We start from the raw sequence: 20035 nt of genomic DNA on the forward strand, positions 1-20035 counted from the left end.
AGCCTTAAGCAGGGAAGTTGAGGTCCATGTGAACTGAGACACCCTCCCCATAGCTGAGGCTGTTACTGGTGATAGGACACAGGAATCCGTTGTGCACTCTGCCCCTTATCCAACATGGGACCCAGTCAAGACTGACTGACAGGAAGGTTAGTGTGTTTCTGGGGCCGCGGTGGAGCATGTGTCAAGGGACGCCAACACCCAGTTCTGTAGCAACATAAAGAAAAGTGAGAAAGAAGAGAGGAAGGAAATAGGGTAAGAAAAAGAGAAATAAAAGGTGGGGACAGATGGAGATGGGATGAGGGGGAGGGGGGGAGGGAGAAGACAAAAGAATACGTGTAATCTTAGAATGTGTTCTTAGAATCCTGTTCATTGCAACTGACAGTTGTCTTACTTAAGAAGGAGAGAGAAGACACCAATAATATAGGATTGATATTTACCTTCTGAATCTTTGTTGTAGAAAACGCCATGTGGATGCAAGGAGTAGGGTCGGGAAGCAAAGTTCTTTAAATGGATGACAATCACATCACCCACTTCAGCTCTCAAGATAGGGCCCAAGAATCCAAGCCAGGGAGGTTTGGGGATCTCCGTGGAATAAGTCTCATCTGTGTAGTGTCTGTAAACAGCCTTTTTGTAAATACCGCCTATCCTGTTGGGTCCTCTTTTGAGAAATAAGGTTGCAAGTCTAAAAGTAAGAAGGAAAATATTTTATAATTGAAATTAAAAGAGAAATCCTAATAGCGTACTTTAATAGTCCACAAAGTACTTGTAAGCATGATTTCTCATTTGGTGTTCACCAAAACCCTTCAGCCTCTGTAAAGTTGGTAAGATTATCCTCAATTTATTAGTGAGGAAATGGAGTCTTAGAGTTAAGTGACAAGCCAGAAACAAATAGTATTCACAACCAAACTAAAACAAAACCAAAATATTCTAAAGTCACACTGTCCATTTGCCCCTTTTCATTCAACAAACACTTATTATGCACTTACCGCATTCTCAGTAGGAGTCTATGATCTAATAATGAAAGAATTAAGTAACTACTCAGAGCAATATATGATTAAGTAAGTACCAATTGAGTGGTTGATGCAATGGATATTGGCTCAGTTTTTCTAGGAATATATTTGTTCACAGAAGGAAAAGATTGCTGTGAGTGAAAGAGGTCAGAAAAACCTCATATAAAATGCAGAAATTAAGGAGAAGTAGGATTGGATAACAAAGTGGAAAAGTTGAGGACACTAAGCAGGGACAGAGCATGAGCAACAAGGAGGAAGAAGTATGGGTGATGTGGGAGGAAAGCAAGTTATAGGCTGGGGCAGAGTTCTGGAAGGTGAGTAGTGAGAAGTATGGATGCGTGTAAATTCTGGGGAAAGACTGATAATGAACTTTATCATATGGTTATCATAGGTTGAAGAATTTAGAATTTAGAATTGATCTTGGAAGAACTGAGGACTCACTGAGGTTTTTCATAAAATGGGTGACATGATAATCAGTATTTAGGAATGATCCTTATGGCAGTGGTGTGAAAGTTTTAGAGGAGTCAGGCAAAGGGGATAGCAAAGATGGGGGGCAGGGAGGTTGTCAGGAGATTAGAAGGGTGTGATGCAATAGGAAAAAGAGGGATGGATGTGAAAAAAACAGGATTCTAGGACTTAATATGACCAGATGCCCTCCTGGGGTGAGAGGGAGACTCAGCCCAGGGTTTGGGAGCCTGAGACGATAGCAACACTGGTGACACTATTTTGCAGGTGGTCATACCATCTTCCCCTGGGAGATGGAACCCCCTTCCCCACTCTCAATCTATGTGGTTAGTGCTCCAATCCCAGAAGTATTGGCTTCTGCTTGAGCAATAGCTCCTGGGTGCAGCCATTCCAATGAAGCTGAGTCAACAGACAACTCCCACTCTGGCACACCCTCCTGCACACGTGCATGCATTACTTCTCAGTCACTCAACAAACTGTAAGTATCTCAAGCCCTGTACTCAGTCCTGGGGATACAGAGAAAAAATTCAAAGACTTGAAGGAGCTCTCATTCTAGAAGGAAGAGTTATTGAAACCAAGCAGGACTCTATGGGGACTTACCAGTGACAGACCCCTGGTGTCCCCCACCTCTTGTTTGTAGAAAAGCTTTAGCCTCCTGGGCCTTCCCCAACTTCCAAAGAGCAAATTTATTCAGAGAAGTGAGAAAATGCAGAAACAAAGGAAAACAGTCAAGCAAGACAAAAGAATAGTTTAGCCATAAAACAAAGTCAAGGACTTTTAGTTCCTCACCGGGTGCTATAGAAAATACCCTGAGCCATATCCTTGAGTTGTTTTGCAGATACTAAAACCCCCACCAGGAGGAAGAAGTTAACTACATGCTGACCACCAGCACGTCAACCCCAGACCAGCTGGAACCAGGAGGGTGATGATGTAGACTCCCGAAACACCACCATTACCTCACCATCAACCAATCAGAAGGACATACACAAGCTGATCACACATCCCTCCACCTCACCTTTAAAAACCCTTCCCTGAAAACCACTGGGGAATTTGGGTCTTTTGAGCATGAGCTGCCTGTTCTCTTTGCTTGGCCCCATGTTGAGTGCCTTGCAATAAATGCTGTACTTTCCATCACCACAACCGGTATTAGTAGATTGGCTTTGCTGCACACTGGGTACGTGGATCCATGTTCGGTGCGGTAACATGAGAACACAGGCATATAATCTTGAGTGTAAGACAGATCAGATGAGGTTTCCTAGATGAACTAATGCCTAAATGTGGTCTCAAAGAGCAAAGAAGTGTTACCCAAGCAAAGAAGATGGAAAGGGCTGATAGAGCAGACATTTTGCCAACTCCGCACCCACACTACATTCTTTGGTCTAAGAGGACACCTTTCCCATTCTCATTCTATATATGCTTTGGGTGGGGCACCACACCCACCTCCAGCAATGGAGCAAGTGACTCACCCTAAACTATTAGCACACTAAGCCCCCTCATATATTGGTGGAGGGAGGGCTTGTGATCCAGGCCTGGACAAATTGGTGTAATTCTTCCCCCAACCAAGCCACCCTGGACCCCAGTGATTAGTTCAGGGACAGCTATAGAGTGGCTGATTGCTTCAACCCGAGGGAAACTAGGGCAACTCCAGACTCCCAGCTTCCTCCAGAGTGCCCTGAACCAATTCTTCCCCTGCCTCACCCCTCCCAGTATAAGGCACACTTTCCCCCTTTGATTCCTCTCCCTCATCTGAGTCAGAACCCTAGGCAGATGCCATGATTCAGGTATCCTTGTCCTGTCCCAGGTCCCAGCCTCAGACATCAGTACGCAGAGCTATAAACCCTTAGATAGTTGGGGTTCAGTCTGTAGCTGGACCCAAGCCACATTCCCATTCTGTCCAGAGACAGACCCAGGAACAGTGGTCCTGCTGAGGTAGACATATTTCCTGGACCAGAATATATAAAGTTTATACCCATGTATGACTGTCTCCCCATGATAGGACAAGCACTTGACAATTTACATGACTACTGTGGATAGAGATCAAAAGGAAGACCCTCCCTGCCCCTGCAATAGGGTCTGTCTATCCCATCAGTGCACGTCACACCTTTGAGAACTCTCCCAGAGTTCTCACATGCATCTCCCCTATTTCAGTCCTGTGATGAGCTTGAAAACTGTTCTGCTGACTTTCAACAAGTACAGATTGAGGACCTAAAGCATGTGAGGTGCAGGGTTAGGTGTTGCTTAGATAAAAATATGAACAGGACCCAAGGGACAAAGACAGTATTGGCTGCACAAGAGAGATGAATAAGAATTATAAGAGGAGAATAAAATGCCCTGAGAATTTAGGAGAGAGGGAGAGACGATGAGCTCTCCAAGTGGAAGGGATGGCTTGAGCAAGGGGGTAGGGGGGCGGGAGAGAAATTAGAAGTCAGTACTCAATGGGAGTGAAATTGTAGTGAACTGTGAATGTTGGATTAAGGCATTAGTATATATTATATCTACAATTAATAGCCCCTGAAGATTCTTGAGCAGGAAATTTGACCATATACTTGTTTGGGGAAGACAATTTTGGTAGAACCCCATATCTGACTTCTCTTCATTGTACCCACCTATCTGATTTTGCCCACCTGCTTCTGCTCACTTGATCAAACTCCTTCCTGAGCTTCCACCTCTGAATACCAAGCCTACATAGCTGACCAAGGCTCTGTTTACCTTCACGGTTGATTTGGGAGATTTTCTTCCTTGGTGTCTGACCTCAGCTGACCTGACCTCAACTTAGCTAAGCCTCCCTTTCCCAGTGGCCCAGGTATGGCATCTGCTTGCCCTGTCTGATCTGGTTCTTTCTCTGGCCAACATGGGAAGTTTCATTGTCTCTCTTTACTTCAACATCATGTTTTCCCAACTTTCCTCCCCTCCTCTTTCCTCTTTCTGGGTCCTATCTCAGCAGAGAATTCCTTTTTTTTTTTTGGCTGCACGCTCTTCGGCTTGCGGGATCTTAGTTCCCTGAACAGGGATTGAACCTGGGCCATGGCAGTGGAAGTGCTGAGTCCTAACCACTGGACTGCCAGGGAATGCCCTAGAATTCCTTTGTTGATGAAGCCATACCAGGTCTGATAGTCTCTGTATCAGCAATGGATTTCTGTTAGCTTCATTAAGCACGACAGATCAAAAAGCAAAATAACAGGTATTTTCAAGGCTTCATGTTCATCTCCTTGAAGACATTATCAAATGATCGTATACCAGTGACTCAGATACAAGCTCCCAAGCAGTTCCTGCAACAGAGCTCCCAGCAGTCTCTAGTATGAATGGTAGTTTTGCCCACCCTGCAGACTTTTCAGGTTGATGGAGCCAGAGGTCAATGTGCTCCTCTCCTCTGCACACAGCCTTTCCTACAAATAAGGGTTGAACAAATGTTTTTGCAGGTATCAGTTGAAGGAGTCCCAAATTATTTATCTGCCCAGAACACCAGATTACTAGCCTGCCCAGGCACGCTCATGTGTCGACCCCACCCTGCCCTTTGTGTGGAGTCGGTATGGGGGGAGGTTCCTGGGACAAAGGAGGAAGCCATGGTTCAGGCCCCCACGGAGAAGCCAGGGATGGGCCTGACCAGAGAAAAGCCAGTGCTCCAGGAATCACAGGGCCAGTCCTCCCAGAGGCAGCAAAGCTCTCTCTCCCCTAGATGCCAGGCTCAGCTTCCAATGCAGATAATGGAACTGAGAACACAGGAATCCGGACAAAAGGGTCAGAGAATTATAACAATGATCTTGGTAGCAAAAGCCTGGAAAGACAAATTTCTTCAGCTGGTGACTGGGAAAATAAATTAGGGCACAGTCATACCATTTAGCCATACAAAAGAATTAGGTGTTTCTACAAGTAGCAAGATGGCATGATCACCAAGATGCTAAATGGTAAGAGCAAATTGCAGAACAGCATGTAAAGTATGATCCCATTTGTGTGTGTGTGTGTTTTTAACAATGTACATATACATGCAAAGAAAACATTTGGAAATACGTCCAGGAAAACCATGAAGTGTAGCTTCTGGGATGTGGGACTGAGGCCACAGACAGGAGCAAGAAGGGACGAGAAGTTTACTATTACTCACCCTCTACCGTACTGTGGGAATGTTTTACTCTGTACCATTGTACTTACTTTCATAATAAAAACAAGCTCACATTTTATTTAGACATTAGGGTCCCGGCTGTTTGGCTACTGAGGGGTCAAACTTCTCTTCTTGTGTGCCTTCTACCTCTGAAAACACAGCTGCCACCACAAAGTGTGCTGTGAGGGTGAGAGCTCCTTCCCCACAGGGGAGATTGGCATCTTGACCAGGGAGCACAGCACCTGCTCAGCCTCTGGTTTGACAAATCCAAGTCTACTATCTAAGCATCAGGACTGAGGTCTTGGGGACACTTGGGTCTGTGCACATGAGGTCTTCTGCCTCTGTGTATCCACTGAGCCTACATGTGTCTGCCCAGGAGCAGGAGTTCACTTCTGCTCTACAAGGCAGAAGCCTACATTTCCATGTGCAAGGGAATGGTATAAAAAGTCTGGATACCTGACAATGGAGCTTTATGATAGAGGCTCTTGTGTTTCCCAGCCTCACTTGCAGCTTGCATGGTCATGTGACATAGTTCTAGCCAATGAGATGTAAGCATATATCACTCCCTGGTACTTCTCTGGACTCAGCTGGTAGAGACCCTTTCTGTCCTTCGCTCTTCCCATTATCCATGCCCAAAATGAAGACATGACCACTGGAGCTTTAGCAGCCATCTTGAGAGAATGAGGAAGAAGGTCACACCCTAGGGATGGTCAAGTGGAAAGCCAAAAGAACCTGGGACCCTGAAGTTGCCAACCTCTGGACTTCTTTTGTGTAAGTCAATAAATAGACTTAAGCCAGTGATTTTTGGGCTTAAGAAAACAGTGTTTTTCTGTTAACTAGCAGCTGAATACTAGTCCTAATTGAACGGAGTGTTCAGAAGAAGAAGGAAGAAGAGCAGAGGGAGAACTGAGTCATCCTCAGGCTGGCTAATTAGTCCCAGAGTAGGCATAGTTGCCTGGCTTTATACTGGTCACCCAGTAAGTCAATGACAGAGCAAGGATTAGATTCAGAATCTCTGGTGTCCTCTCTAGGTTCAGCCTGAAGGGTAAAAAGCTATAATGAGATTATTCATAAGAGCTTGTCATTCCAACAGGCTCTGTGGGAAAGATGGACATCTGAGCCTCCTCACTTCTCTACTTCAGGTTCCCAGCATGTGTGACCATGCCTGCACACACATATACCTACATGGAAATGTGTGCTGAGCAAGAGTTCCTTACCATGAGTTGTCTGGCAAAGCCACCTTAACAACAGGCAAGCATATCACAGGGAGGGGAAGTGTTCGCTGCCTTCCTACAACGCATTGCATATACTGCATATTTTAGTACTGAGTTATATATCAATTTGTTTTGTGTATTCATGGATGTGTGTCATTCTTATCACCTAAACAGCCAATGGTCACTCCAAGAGAGAATTAGGTTTTCTATCATAGTTGTTCCTAAATGTCCACCCATGTACGAACAATATCAGAATTATCTGGGACATTTCCCAAAAATGTCACGCCCCATTTCAGGGCAATTGAATCAGACTTTCTGCTGGCAGGACCTGTGATATCTTTATTTTTCCTCACCAAACAGTTCCTACAACAGGGCATTCTAGTGCTTGCCCATTCTGATTTTTCTCTCCTCCCATGAAAAGGGGAGATTAAAGAGCTTTCACAGTTAGGTGGGGCTATGGGATTTTGGCAAACAGGCTATGAGTGGAAGTAATATGTGTCACTTCTGAACCAGGGCATTTAACTGCCATTGCAAGACTCCTCACTTCCTCTGCTGTAGGGGAAGCCTCCAATGAAGATAGTAAGATCTCAAGATCCAAGCAGCCTGGCTGCTAGTTTGTTTGGGGAGGACAGCTGTCCTGGAGTCATTGGTCCTCTGTGAACCAGAGTGGATGAGAAATACACCTCTGTGATATCAAGCTCCTGAGATTTGGGGCTTGTTTGTTTCTGTAGCACAACCTGACCTATTCTGACTAATACAATTCCAATGTGCATACAAGTTTGGAAATCACATTTCTGTAGTACTTAGCATAAAACCCATAGTAACTATTTGAAACCATAGGAACTGTTTAAATCCATAGGAACGATAGAAAATGGAAAAGGTAGGGGAGAGAAGCAAGAAGAACTACAAATCTGCAGCCTGTGGAACAAAAACCACATTCATAGAAAGATAGGCAAGATGAAAAGGCAGAGGGCTGTGTACCAGATGAAGGAAAAAGAGAAGACCCCAGAAAAACAACTAACTGAAGTGGAGATAGGCAACCTTCCAGAAAAAGAATTCAGAATAATGACAGTGAAGATGATCCAGGACCTCAGAAAAAGAAAGGAGGCAGAGAGCGAGAAGATGCAAGAAATGTTTAACAAAGACCTAGAGGAATTAAAGAACAAACAAACAGAGATGAACAATACAATAATAGAAATGAAAAATACACTAGAAGGAATCAATAGCAGAATAACTGAGGCAGAAGAATGGATAAGTGACCTGGAAGACAGAATGGTGGAATTCACCACTGCAGAACAGAATAAAGAAAAAAGAATGAAAAGAAATGGAGACAGTGTAAGAGAACTCTGGGACAACACTAAACACAACAATGTTCGCATTATGGGGGTCCCAGAAGGAGACGAGAGAGAGAAAGGACCCAAGAAAATATTTGAAGAGATTATAGTTGAAAATTTCCCTAACATTGGAAAGGAAATAGCCACCCAAGTCCAGGAAGAACAGAGAGTACAATACAGGATGAACCAAGGAGAAACATGTCAAGACACATAGTAATCAAATTGGCAAAAATTAAAAACAAAGAAAAATTATTGAAAGCAGCAAGGGAAAAATGACAAATAACATACAAGGGAAATCCCATAAGGTTAACAGCTAATTTCTCAGCAGAAACTCTACAAGCCAGAAGGGAGTGGCATGATATACTTAAAGTGATGAAAGGCAAAAACCTACAACCAAGATTACTCTGCCCAAAAAGAATCTCATTCAGATTCGATGGAGAAATCAAAAGCTTTACAGACAAGCAAAAGCTAAGAGAATTCAGCACCACCAAACCAGCTCTACAACAAATGCTAAAGGAACTTCTCTAAGTGGGAAACACAAGAGAAGAAAAGGACCTACAAAAACAAATGCAAAACGATTAAGAAAATGATAATAGGACATACATCTCGATAATTACCTTAACCGTGAATGGAGTAAATGCTCCAACCAAAAGACACAGGCTTGCTGAATGGATACAAAAGCAAAACCCATATATATGCTGTCTACAAGAGACCCACTTCAGACCTAGGGACACATACAGACTGAAAGTGAGGGGATGGAAAAAGATATTCCATGCAAATAGAAATCAAAAGAAAGCTGGAGTAGAAATAATCATATTAGATAAAATATACTTTAAAATAAAGAATGTTACAAGAGACAAGGAAGGACACTACATAATGATCAAGGGATCAATCCAAGAAGAAGACATAACAATTATAAATATATATGCACCCAACATAGGAGCACCTCAATTACTAAGGCAACTGCTATGAAAGAGGAAATTGACAGTGACACAGAAATAGTGGGGGACTCTAACACCTCACTTACACCAATGGACAGATCATCCAAACTGAAAATTAATAGGAAACACAAGGGTTAAATGACACAATAGACCTGATAGATTTAATTGATATTTATAGGACATTCCATCGAAAAACAGATTACACTTTCTTCTCAAGTGTGCACAGAATATTCTCCAGGATACATCACATCTTGGGTCACAAATCAAGTCTCAGTAAATTTAAGAAAATTGAAATCATATCAAGCATCTTTTCTGACCACAACTCTATGAGATTAGAAATCAATTACAGGGAAAAAACCTAAAAAACACAAACACATGGAGGCTAAACAATACATTACTAAATAACCAGGAGATCACTGAAGAAATCAATAGGAAATCAAAATTACCTAGAGACAAATGACAATGAAAACACGACAATCCAAAACCTATGGGATGCAGCAAAAGCAGTTCTAACAGGGAAGTTTATAGCTATACAAGCCTATCTCAAGAAACAAGAAAAATCTCAAATAAACAATCTAAACTTACACCTAAAGGAACTAGAGAAAGAAGAACAAACAAAACCCAAAGTTAGCAGAAGGAAAGAAATCATAAAGATCAAAGCAGAAATAAATGAAATAGAAACAAATAAAACAATAGCAAAGATCAATAAAACTAAAAGCTGGTTCTTTGAGAAGATAAACAAAATTGATAAACCATTAGCCAGACTCATCAAGAAAGAGAGGGAGAGGATTCTAATCAAAAAAATCAGAAATGAAAAAGGAAAAGTTACAACAGACACTGCAGAAATACAAAGCATCCTAAGAGACTACTACAAGCAACTCTATGCCAATAAAATGGACAACCTGGAAGAAATGGACAAATTCTTAGAATGGTATAACCTCCCAAGACTGAACCAGGAAGAAGTAGAAAATATGAACAGACCAATCACTAGTAATGAAATTGAAACTGTGATTAAAAATCTTCCAACAAAAAAAAGTCCAGGACCAGATGGCTTCACAGGTGAATTCTATCAAGCATTTAGAGAAGAGCTAACACCCAGCCTTCTCAAACTCTTCCAGAAACTTGCAGAGGAAGGAACACTCCTAAATTCATTCTGTGAGGCCACATCACCCTGATGCCAAAACCAGACAAAGATACTACAAAAAAAGAAAATTACAGACCAGTATCACTGATGATTATAGTTGCAAAAACCCTCAACAAAATACTAGCAAACAGAACCAACAACACATTAAAAGGATCATACACCTTAACCAAGTGGGATTTATCCCAAGGATGCAAGGATTCTTCAATATATGCAAATCAATCAATGTGATACACCATATTAACAAATTGAAGAATAAACACCATATGATCTTCTCAATAGATGCAGAAAAAGCTTTTGACAAAATTCAACACCGATTTATGATAAAAGCTCTCCAGAAAGTGGGCATAGAGAGATCCTACCTCAACATAATAAAAGCCATAAACGACAAACCCACAGCAAACATCATTCTCAATGGTGAAAAACTGAAAGCATTTCCTCTAAGAGCAGGAACAAGACAAGGATGTCCACTCTCACCATTATTATCCAACATAGTTGTGGAAGTCTTAGCCATGGCAATCAGAGAAGAAAAAGGAATAAAAGCAATCCAAACTGGAAAAGAAGAAGTAAAACGGTCACTGTTTGCAGATGACATGATACTATACATAGAGAATCCTAAAGATGCCACCAGAAAACTGCTGGAACTAATCAATGAATTTGGTAAAGTTGCAGGATAGAAAATTAATGCACAGAAATCTCTTGCATTCCTATACACTAATGATGAAAAATCTGAAAGAGAAATTAAGGAAACACTCCCATTTACCATTTCAACAAAAAGAATAAAATACCTAGGAATAAACCTACCTAGGGAGACAAAAGACCTGTATGCAGAAAACTATAAGACACTGATGAAAGAAATTAAAGATGATACCAACAGATGGAGAGATATACCATGTTCTTTGATTGGAAGAATCAATATTGTGAAAATGACTATACTACCCACAGCAGTCTACAGATTTAATGCAATCCCTATCAAATTACCAATGGCATTATCTATGGAACTAAAACAAAAAATCTTAAAATTTGTTTGGAGACACAAAGACCCCGCATAGCAAAAGCAGTCTTGAGGGAAAAAAACGGAGGTGGAGGAATCAGACTCCCTAACTTCAGACTATACTACAAAGCTACAGTAATCAAGACAATATGGTACTGGCACAAAAACAGAAACATAGATCAATGGAACAAGATAGAAAGCCCAGAAATAAACCCATGCACCTATGGCCAACTAATCTATGACAAAGGAGTCAAGGATATACAATGGAGAAAAGACAGTCTGTTCAATAAGTGGTGCTGGGAAAACTGGACAGCTACATGCAAAGAATGAAATTAGAACACTCCCTAACACCATACACAAAAATAAATTCAAAATGGATTAGAGACCTATGTAAAACCAAACACTAAAAAACTCTTAGAGGACATAAATCACAGCAAGATCTTTTTTGATCCACCTCCTAGAGTAATGGAAATAAAAATAAACAAATGGGACCTAATGAAACTTCAAAGCTTTTGCACAGCAAAGGAAACCATAAACTAGACGAAAAGACAACCCTCAGAATCGGAGAAAATATTTGCAAACGAATCAACGGACAAAGGATTAATCTCCAAAATATATAAACAGCTCATGCAGCTCAATATTAAAGAAACAAACAACCCAATCCAAAAATGGGCAGAAGACCTAAATAGACATTTCTCCAAAGAAGACATACAGATGGCCAAGAAGCACACAAAAAGCTGCTCAACATCACTAATCATTAGAGAAATGCAAATCAAAACTACAATGAGGTATCACCTCACACCAGTTAGATTGGGCATCATCAGAAAATCCACAAACAACAAATGCTGGAGAGGGTGTGGAAAAAAGGGGACCCTCTTGCACTGTTGGTGGGAATGTAAATTGAAACAGACACTATGGAGAACAGTATGGAGGTTCCTTAAAAAACTAAAAATAGAATTACCATATGACCCAGCAGTCCCACTATTGGGCATATACCCAGAAAAAAAACGTAATTCAAAAAGACACATGCATCCCAATTTTTATTGCAAGACTATTTACAATAACCAGGTTATGGAAGCAACCTAAATGCTCTTTGACAGATGAATGGATAAAGAAGATGTGGTACATATATACAATGGAATATTACTCAGCCATAAAAAGGAACGAAACTGGGTCATTTGTAGAGATGTGGATGGACCTAGAGACTGTCATACAGAATGAAGTAAGTCAGAAACAGAAAAACAAATAATGTATAACACAAATATGTGGAACCTAGAAAAATGGTACAGATGAACCAGTTTGCAGGGCAGAAATAGAGACACAGATGTAGAGAACAAATGTATGGACACCAAGGGGGGTAAGCGGTGGGGGATGGGGGGTGGTGATGTGAAAAAAAAAAAGGTAGGGGAGGGGTGGAAGTAAGAGAAAGTCTTTCCAGTGTCTATGCAGCAAACCACCCCTAACAATACATAATACATATGTAACAATAGGATAGAAGCTCCAGCTCTTATGAGTCTTAGAAGATGCAATTCATGCCCAAGGAACAAAGCAGGTGGGTGACTTCAAGGGGCCATCCACAGGAAGCAGCCTCCGGTTTAGCTTGAGTGCACTCATTAGAATGCCCAAGTTGTTGGGTCGTATATTGTATTTTTAGTGTATCTTCAGGGTGACCCCACTCTGAGTGACTGAGTAATCACCACGCCTCAGATTCATCCTCAACCTACATTCCAACATTTTGACTCAAGCTGAGGATGTGTCTATTTCCTGCTGTGAAGGAATCCAGTGGGGTTGGGAAGTGTCCCATTAACTACTGCTTTAAAGACAAAACGTTTACATTGCCAAGGCCAGGGGCAATACCGTGAAGGGAGACACCTTCCATAGGCAGGTGAGATCAATCATTGTCAGAACGAACCTCCCTGTGGAAATCCTCTAACCAGTGCAAAGGTGGGATGCCAGTTTAGATTCCGAGGGGTTTGTAGCTCACTGGGGCTGTGCAGCTCACCAGCATCTCTGTCCCCCACAACCTGGATCTTTTAGTGGGATTTTTTTTTCCCTTCCATTCAACCATCGAGCAGTTGTTGAACCTCTACTGTATATGGGACATTAAATTAGAAACTGGAGTCAAGATGTATAATTCTCAGTCCTTGTATTCAAGAGATTTCCCATCTGGTTGGGAAGACAAAACATAGGCATTGGTGAATGAATAGCAACACCGAGTTTTCTATATTAAGGGACAACTAACCGTATAGAGCCCAAATGTCTGAGTGTGTGTTGGGGGGATGCAGGATGAAGACGAGCTGCAAAGTAACATCAGCAGAGGGTGTGGTCAGAGCAAACATGTGAGATCACGTAGTCACAATAAGGACAAATGGTGCTGTCTGAGCTTGAGATGGACTGAGGTTCACCAATGAGAAAACAGGACTAGATTGGGACAAGTGCCACGTGGCAAAAGGAAGGGTGAAGATGGCAGTTTCGAGTTGCAGCTCGGGCACAGCCACGACCTTAATCAGATTAGTAGTTTTTGAAGCTATCCCATCCAGTGATGCGCTCCTCTACACCTTGCTCACCCTGGTTTCCCCCTGGCATCCCCTAAGTCTTGAGTTCCCCCTTCTCCCACTTCATTTCCACAGAAGCCCCCCAGGCACCAAATACACACAGTAAAGGGAAAAGAGAATGAGCTTGAATTCCAATGCCTGCCTTGATGTTGTGAGGTCTTGGGGAAGTGACTTAACTTCTCTGAACCCCAGTTTCCTCAGCTGTAAACCGCTGACCATGGCAGAGCCACTGCGAGGGGTAAATGAGATGTGGAGCCCCATGCACAGTGTCTGGGAGAGTTAGCGCTCCATCAGTGGGAGTCAGGGGAGTTATGATCGTTTCTGGCAGAACTCTAACTAGAAAAGAGGAAAATGTGACCACCTGAGGTCCCTTTCCCATGGATATCCTGCTCTCCAGAGAACCCCTCAAGACAGGAGGGCTACCATGAAGACAAACATTTCCTGAGCGCTAACCCAGTGCCCGGCACCATATCTGAGCATTTACATATCTCCTGATACCCACCCTGTGGTGGGCTGATGATGGCTTCCAAAGATAAATTGACATCCTAATCCCGTTATTTGGAGAAAGAGTCCTTGCCGATGTAATTAAGTTAAGGATTTTGAGATGAGGAGATGATCCTGGATAATCCAGGTGAGTCTGAAATGCCAGCAAAAGTGTTCTCATAAGGAGGAGATAAGACACACACAGAGCAGAAGGTGATATGAAGACGGAGGCAGAGATTGGAGTGATGCCACCACAAGCCAAGAATTGTCAGCAGTCCCCAGAAGCTGAAAGAGGCAATGAGTGGATTCTCCCTTAGAGCCTCCAGAGGGAGTGTGGCCCTGCCAACATCTTCATTTCAGACTTCTGATCTCCAGGACTGGGTGAGAATAAATTTCTCTTCTTTTAAGCCACCTAGTTTTGTGATAATCTGTTCCAGCAGCCACAGGGGATGAATATACCTTCCCCCTCATGCAAGGACTGTCATTATCCCCATCTCACTAATGAGAAAATTGAGGAAGGAGAAGGAGAAGGAGAAGGAGAAGGAGAAGGAGAAGAAGAAGAAGAAGACTCAACTACTTGCCTAGTAAATGGAGCAAGAATTCTAAGCTTCTCAGTTGATGCCAGAGCCCCACACTCGCCAGGAGGCAAGGCTGCCTTGGCATCTTGTTAGACCACTTGGACTACACTTGGCTAAGGAAAACTTCCCTGGGCCTCCTGGTCCCCCTGACCAGGGCAGGAGATCTGTCACCCCTATACATGGCAGGGAAAGCTTTAATGACAATCCCTGGAATATAGTAAGGACTCAAGGACAGCTATTGTATTGTCTTTGAGTTCTCTCAAACCCCACAGACCTTGGTGTCCCACTACCCAGAGGTGAGAAAGGGAAGAAGGGGACTAAGATGGTGTTCATGAAGGATGGGGAAAAGGGAGAATTAGGGAGGGGAAGGTGGCAGGGACTGCCAGCTGCCTTATATTCTCGCTCCCTTTCTTAGTAACAGAATCAAACCCTGCTTTTATTCAGGCCCAAAAAAGCACAAAACTAAAAGACTATATTTCCAAGTCCTCTTTGTGTCTTTGAGTATCCAATGAGATGTAAGTAGAATTGGTTGGGTGGGGTTTTCATGAGAGCCCTTTAAAGGGCTGATGCAGCAGAAACTATGGCCCTTCTACCTTTCCCCTTTCTCTCTTCCTTCTTGGATAACAGGCATGAGGGCTGAGTCCTAGCAGCCATTTTGTGACCATAAGCTTCCTTGAGGAGTAAAGTCGCATGCTAAGGATAGTGGGTCAGAAATATAGAAGGCCTCTGAAATCCTATCATGCCACCTGTCCCACCAGCCTTAGACTGGCCACCTCTGCATTTCTTTCATAAGAGTATATCAAACCCTAATTTATTTAAGCCACTCTAGTCTTGTCTCTACTGGCAGCCAAAAGCAATCACTAACTGATATAGCAACCCCAAGAGATTCACAAGGCATCAGGCCCAACACATGATTTTTTCTGCTGATAAGATAGAAGTTGAGATTTGAAAGTCATCATCTGTCTAAGACCAAGCGCTAATGAGGTGAGATCCTTCTCTTTATTTCAAAGCGTATAAAAGCCTTTCTCTTCCTCTACCTGCTTCCCTTCAGTTGGCTCTTCTTTCAGGTAAACATACAGGGACTTCCCCATCCTAGGGCCTGCTCATAGGGGGTGTTCAAAAGCCTTTACCGTCAACTGGGCTGCCACAGTGATATGGCTGGGTAAACTCCCTTAACAGACCCTAACTTGGGGTTTGAGTAGTCATCAGTTTCACTCGTGCCCAAGTATGGGTCTGCCCGTGAGTTAGCACCCACGAAGACCCCTGCATTTCACTGGGAAGAAAAACAACCTGCTTGTGTGTTGGTGGCCTAAGGAGATCTTGGTGAGAATTGTAACTTTAAATAAGGTGATCCACTCTGGTTCCATTAAAGACCAGGCTTTACCACTGAAGCACAGTCACACCTTAATTAAGCACTTTATGAGCAGGACTGGCAAGAGTGAATCAAATGCTAACACCATCCCCAGGCAAGTCAAAGGAGCCCTGTGTCCCCATTAAGCCCAATGGTGAAGAGGAGGAATATATTCATCAGGAGAAAAATTTTCTAAATAGAATGTAACTCCTAAATCCTATATTTTCTAGGAAACATCCATGCTTATAGTCTCAATTATGTTTTTGACCCCTATGATCAAGAAAAGGTACCAAGTGGAAAGTTCAATGGCACCATCTGATGGCTATCATACCTTGGTGAAATGATTTCAATTTATTTCTTATCTCATCCTTGTGAATCAGGATTTATTAGGCTCTTGGCACTGCCTAATTTTGGTTTCCAAGATTTTTTACATCACTGAAACTTTGGCACTCACCTTTCTTTCCCCCGAATTTTTGCCCATTCCCCTTATTCAAAGATAAAGCAACCAGAACAACTAAATTGACAGTGATTAGTTCTTACTTTTTGTGTGTGTGTGTGTGATCAGTAAATAGCAATTTTTTTAACATCTTTATTGGAGTATAATTGCTTTACAATGGTGTGCTAGTTTCTGCTTTATAACAAAGGGAATCAGTTATTCATATACACATGTTCCCATATCTCTTCCCTCCTGCATCTCCCTCCCTCCCACCTTCCTTATCCCACCCCTCTAGGCAGTCACAAACCACCTAGCTGATCTCCCTGTGCTATGCTGCTACTTCCCACTAGCTATCCACTTTACGCTTGGTAGTGTATATATGTCCATGCCACTCTCTCACCTCGTCACAGCCTACCCCTCCCCCTCCCCATATCCTCAAGTTCATGCTCTAGTAGGTCTGTGTTTTTATTCCCGTCTTACTCCTAGGTTCTTCATGACTTTTTTTTTTCTTAGATTCCATATATATGTGTTAGCATACAGTATTTGTTTTTCTCTTTCTGACTTACTTTGCTCTGTATGACACACTCTAGGTCCATCCACCTCACCACAAATAACTCAATTTCATTTTCTTTTTATGGCTGAGTAATATTCCATTGTATATATGTGCCACATCTTCTTTATCCATTCATCTGTTGATGGACACTTAGGTTGCTTCCATGTCCTGGCTATTGCAAATAGAGCTGCAATGAACATTTTGGTACATGACTCTTTTTGAATTATGGTTTTCTCAGACTATATGCCCAGTAATGGGATTGCTGGGTCATATGGTAGTTCTATTTGTAGTTTTTTAAGGAACTTCTGATTCCAAATGACCGGCCTTTCTCAGTCCTCCATGGGTCACTGTCACTGACAAACTCTGTGTAGGGAAGAGGGGTTATTTTACATATGCTGGGCCTTCCTCTCCACCAACAGAGCACTCATCCTCCAGCTGCAGAGGTGACTGGTGTACATCAAACCACTAGAGAGCAAAGCAGAGAGAAGGAAACACTGTGTCCAAGGCCAGATAAAGACACCAGATAAAGCTCCATGAGGGGTTGGGAAGGAAGCTGATCAGAATAAGCCAGGGCTGTGGGGAAAAACTCTGTGGGTGAAGTGAAGAATTGGAGACTGTTCTTAAAGAATAGGGAAAAAAATGAATGGGTCAATAAAAATATAGAATACTTCCAAAATTGTCACATATCCCCACTCTCAGGCTTTCTTCAACTCTGATTTCTAGGCTGAACATTTGCAAATCATCTCTCTCCTTGCACTGCAAAAGATCTTTCTAGAACTGTCAAGTAAGGTAAGATGTTTTTCATTTGGTTTTGAAAGTTATGTCTAATGCCTTAGAATTATACTTCTCAAGTGACTTTAAGGATTGTGTTTCAACTCCCTTGTTATACAAAGTAAGGAAACTGATGTTCAGAGAGATTATGTGACATGTTCAAGGTTACACAGCAGGTTGGGGGAAGAGTAAGGACTAGAAGTCAGGGCTCCTGGTTTCTAGTCTAGGCTCTTTCCACTCGTAATGGAATACTAGGCACCTGGCTGTCATGAACTTCTAAATATTGGGCACTTTCTGGGTGTGAATATCTAACCAGCAGAGAGTCCTCAGAAGTGCTGTCTACTCATCCTGCAGAAGCTAAGAGGCATGGTCACATCACCCAAGATGATTCGTTGCTCTGGGGGAAATGGCACAATGCAGAGCACACATAGTGAACTCCATACTTGTCCCATAATCATGACATCTTCACATATGTCACCTGTGGCACCCATGACACTTGTGAACCATGGCACCTGAGACATGTGTCCTGTGGTCTTCAAGCAAGAGTCAGCAGCCAACCACAACTGTACCTTCTTAGAAACTTGCCCTGAGCCACTGGCCACATGAGTAGCACTTCCTGGCATGATTGTTGCTAAAAGCCAGCACGCATCACATCCTCACTCAGGCTCCCTTTTAAGAGTCAGGAGTCTGTCCCGCATAAACATTGCTCCTTGACACACCAGAAGGGAACCCTTGGGGACCTTGGCATCCCATGTATGACATCTAGTATGCCAGCTTCTCCTAAAGGGCAGGAGTACTCCTCTATGGAACCACGGCATTGTTAAACCACCTTACTCTGATCTGATGACAAACTGTGTTTTAGTCATGCCTATTCTCTTTTTTTTTTCTTTTCTTTTTCACCATAACTATTTTCATACATTTTATTGTAATTTCTTCAAAGCACCATCTTCTGGCTGAAATGATCTACAGAGATCCCTTAACTTCTTCCTGCACCCAGCCTTGTGAAAATGGCATTTTAGTATTTGAGTATTTAAAGTACTCTGGGTTTTTAAACAGACTCCCAGACATAGAAAACAAACTTATGGGTACCAAAGGGGAAAGGTGGGGCAGAGGGAGGGATAAATTGGGAGTTTGGGATTAATATATACACTGTATACACACTACTATATTTAAAATAGATAACCAACAAGGACCTACTGTATAGCACAGGGAACTCTGCTCAATTCTCTGTAATAACCTAAATGGGAAAAGAATTTGAAAAAGAATAGACATCTGTATATGTATAACTGAATCACCTTGCTATACACCTGAAACTAACACAACATTGTAAATCAACTATAGTCCAATATAAAATAAAAATTAAAAAAAATAAAGTACTTTGGGTTTTTGAATGAACCCAGGTAATTGGTTTGGTCACTGACACCAGTGGTCATTTTCAATGTCTTTCTGGAAAGAGTGACAAGTGAGACTAAACCTGCCCTTGGTAAAGAATTGGGTCTTTCTAGAAAGTTCTTATTAATGGAATCCCTGACTTCCCTCAAAGTTGAGTTTAATTCAATGGGAAAGGATCACCTTTGCCAGGAAAAGGTTGCATCGTGAAAAAATATTGGCTCTGAAGTCAAAGCAATGTGAGTTTGGTGCTGCCTTTTACATTATAAACAAGTACTTAACTTCAGAGCCTCAGTTCCTTGTTTGTAGAGTGGGAATAATAACATCTGCGAGCAGTAATGAATTAAAAGTCTCTGGTGCAATCACTGGGTCAGAGTAAATGCTACCAAACAGCTATACTGGCACGGGCAGTTCAGGAGAAAGATAGAATTCTGTGCATATGGAAATGTGTCCAACATCACATTGCGCTTAAAGACTACACTCACTACCCTCAATGCACACATCTTGAATATTTTCCCGTCCAATAGCTGCTCACAGTGATCATTTTTCTATTGATGCCTTTTTGAGGACAGCAGAGCTCTATTTTCAGGGAAAGCCCCTGGCAGTTAGGAGAGTCTTTCAACCCCATATCCATGTGTCACAGTACAAACTACAACCATCAATTGTCAGCAGATGTGAGATTGAAAGAAGTCAAGAGCATTCTCTGGAAATAGCCCCTGGACAT

At 42.3% G+C, this 20035-nt stretch overlaps 1 protein-coding gene across 1 annotated transcript in view; it reads right to left on the bottom strand.

The window, feature by feature from the left end:
- HEPHL1 (hephaestin like 1) overlaps positions 1-20035 on the bottom strand; it is a 160742-nt gene that overhangs the window by 68101 nt on the left and 72606 nt on the right. Inside the window, exon 4 of the mRNA XM_073808310.1 lies at positions 438-682. Within this exon, the coding sequence (XP_073664411.1) occupies positions 438-682 (245 nt within the window). The remainder of the gene's footprint in view (positions 1-437; positions 683-20035) is intronic.

The sequence above is a fragment of the Tursiops truncatus genome, chromosome 8 (assembly GCF_011762595.2).
Source record: "Tursiops truncatus isolate mTurTru1 chromosome 8, mTurTru1.mat.Y, whole genome shotgun sequence".
NCBI lineage: Eukaryota > Metazoa > Chordata > Mammalia > Artiodactyla > Delphinidae > Tursiops > Tursiops truncatus.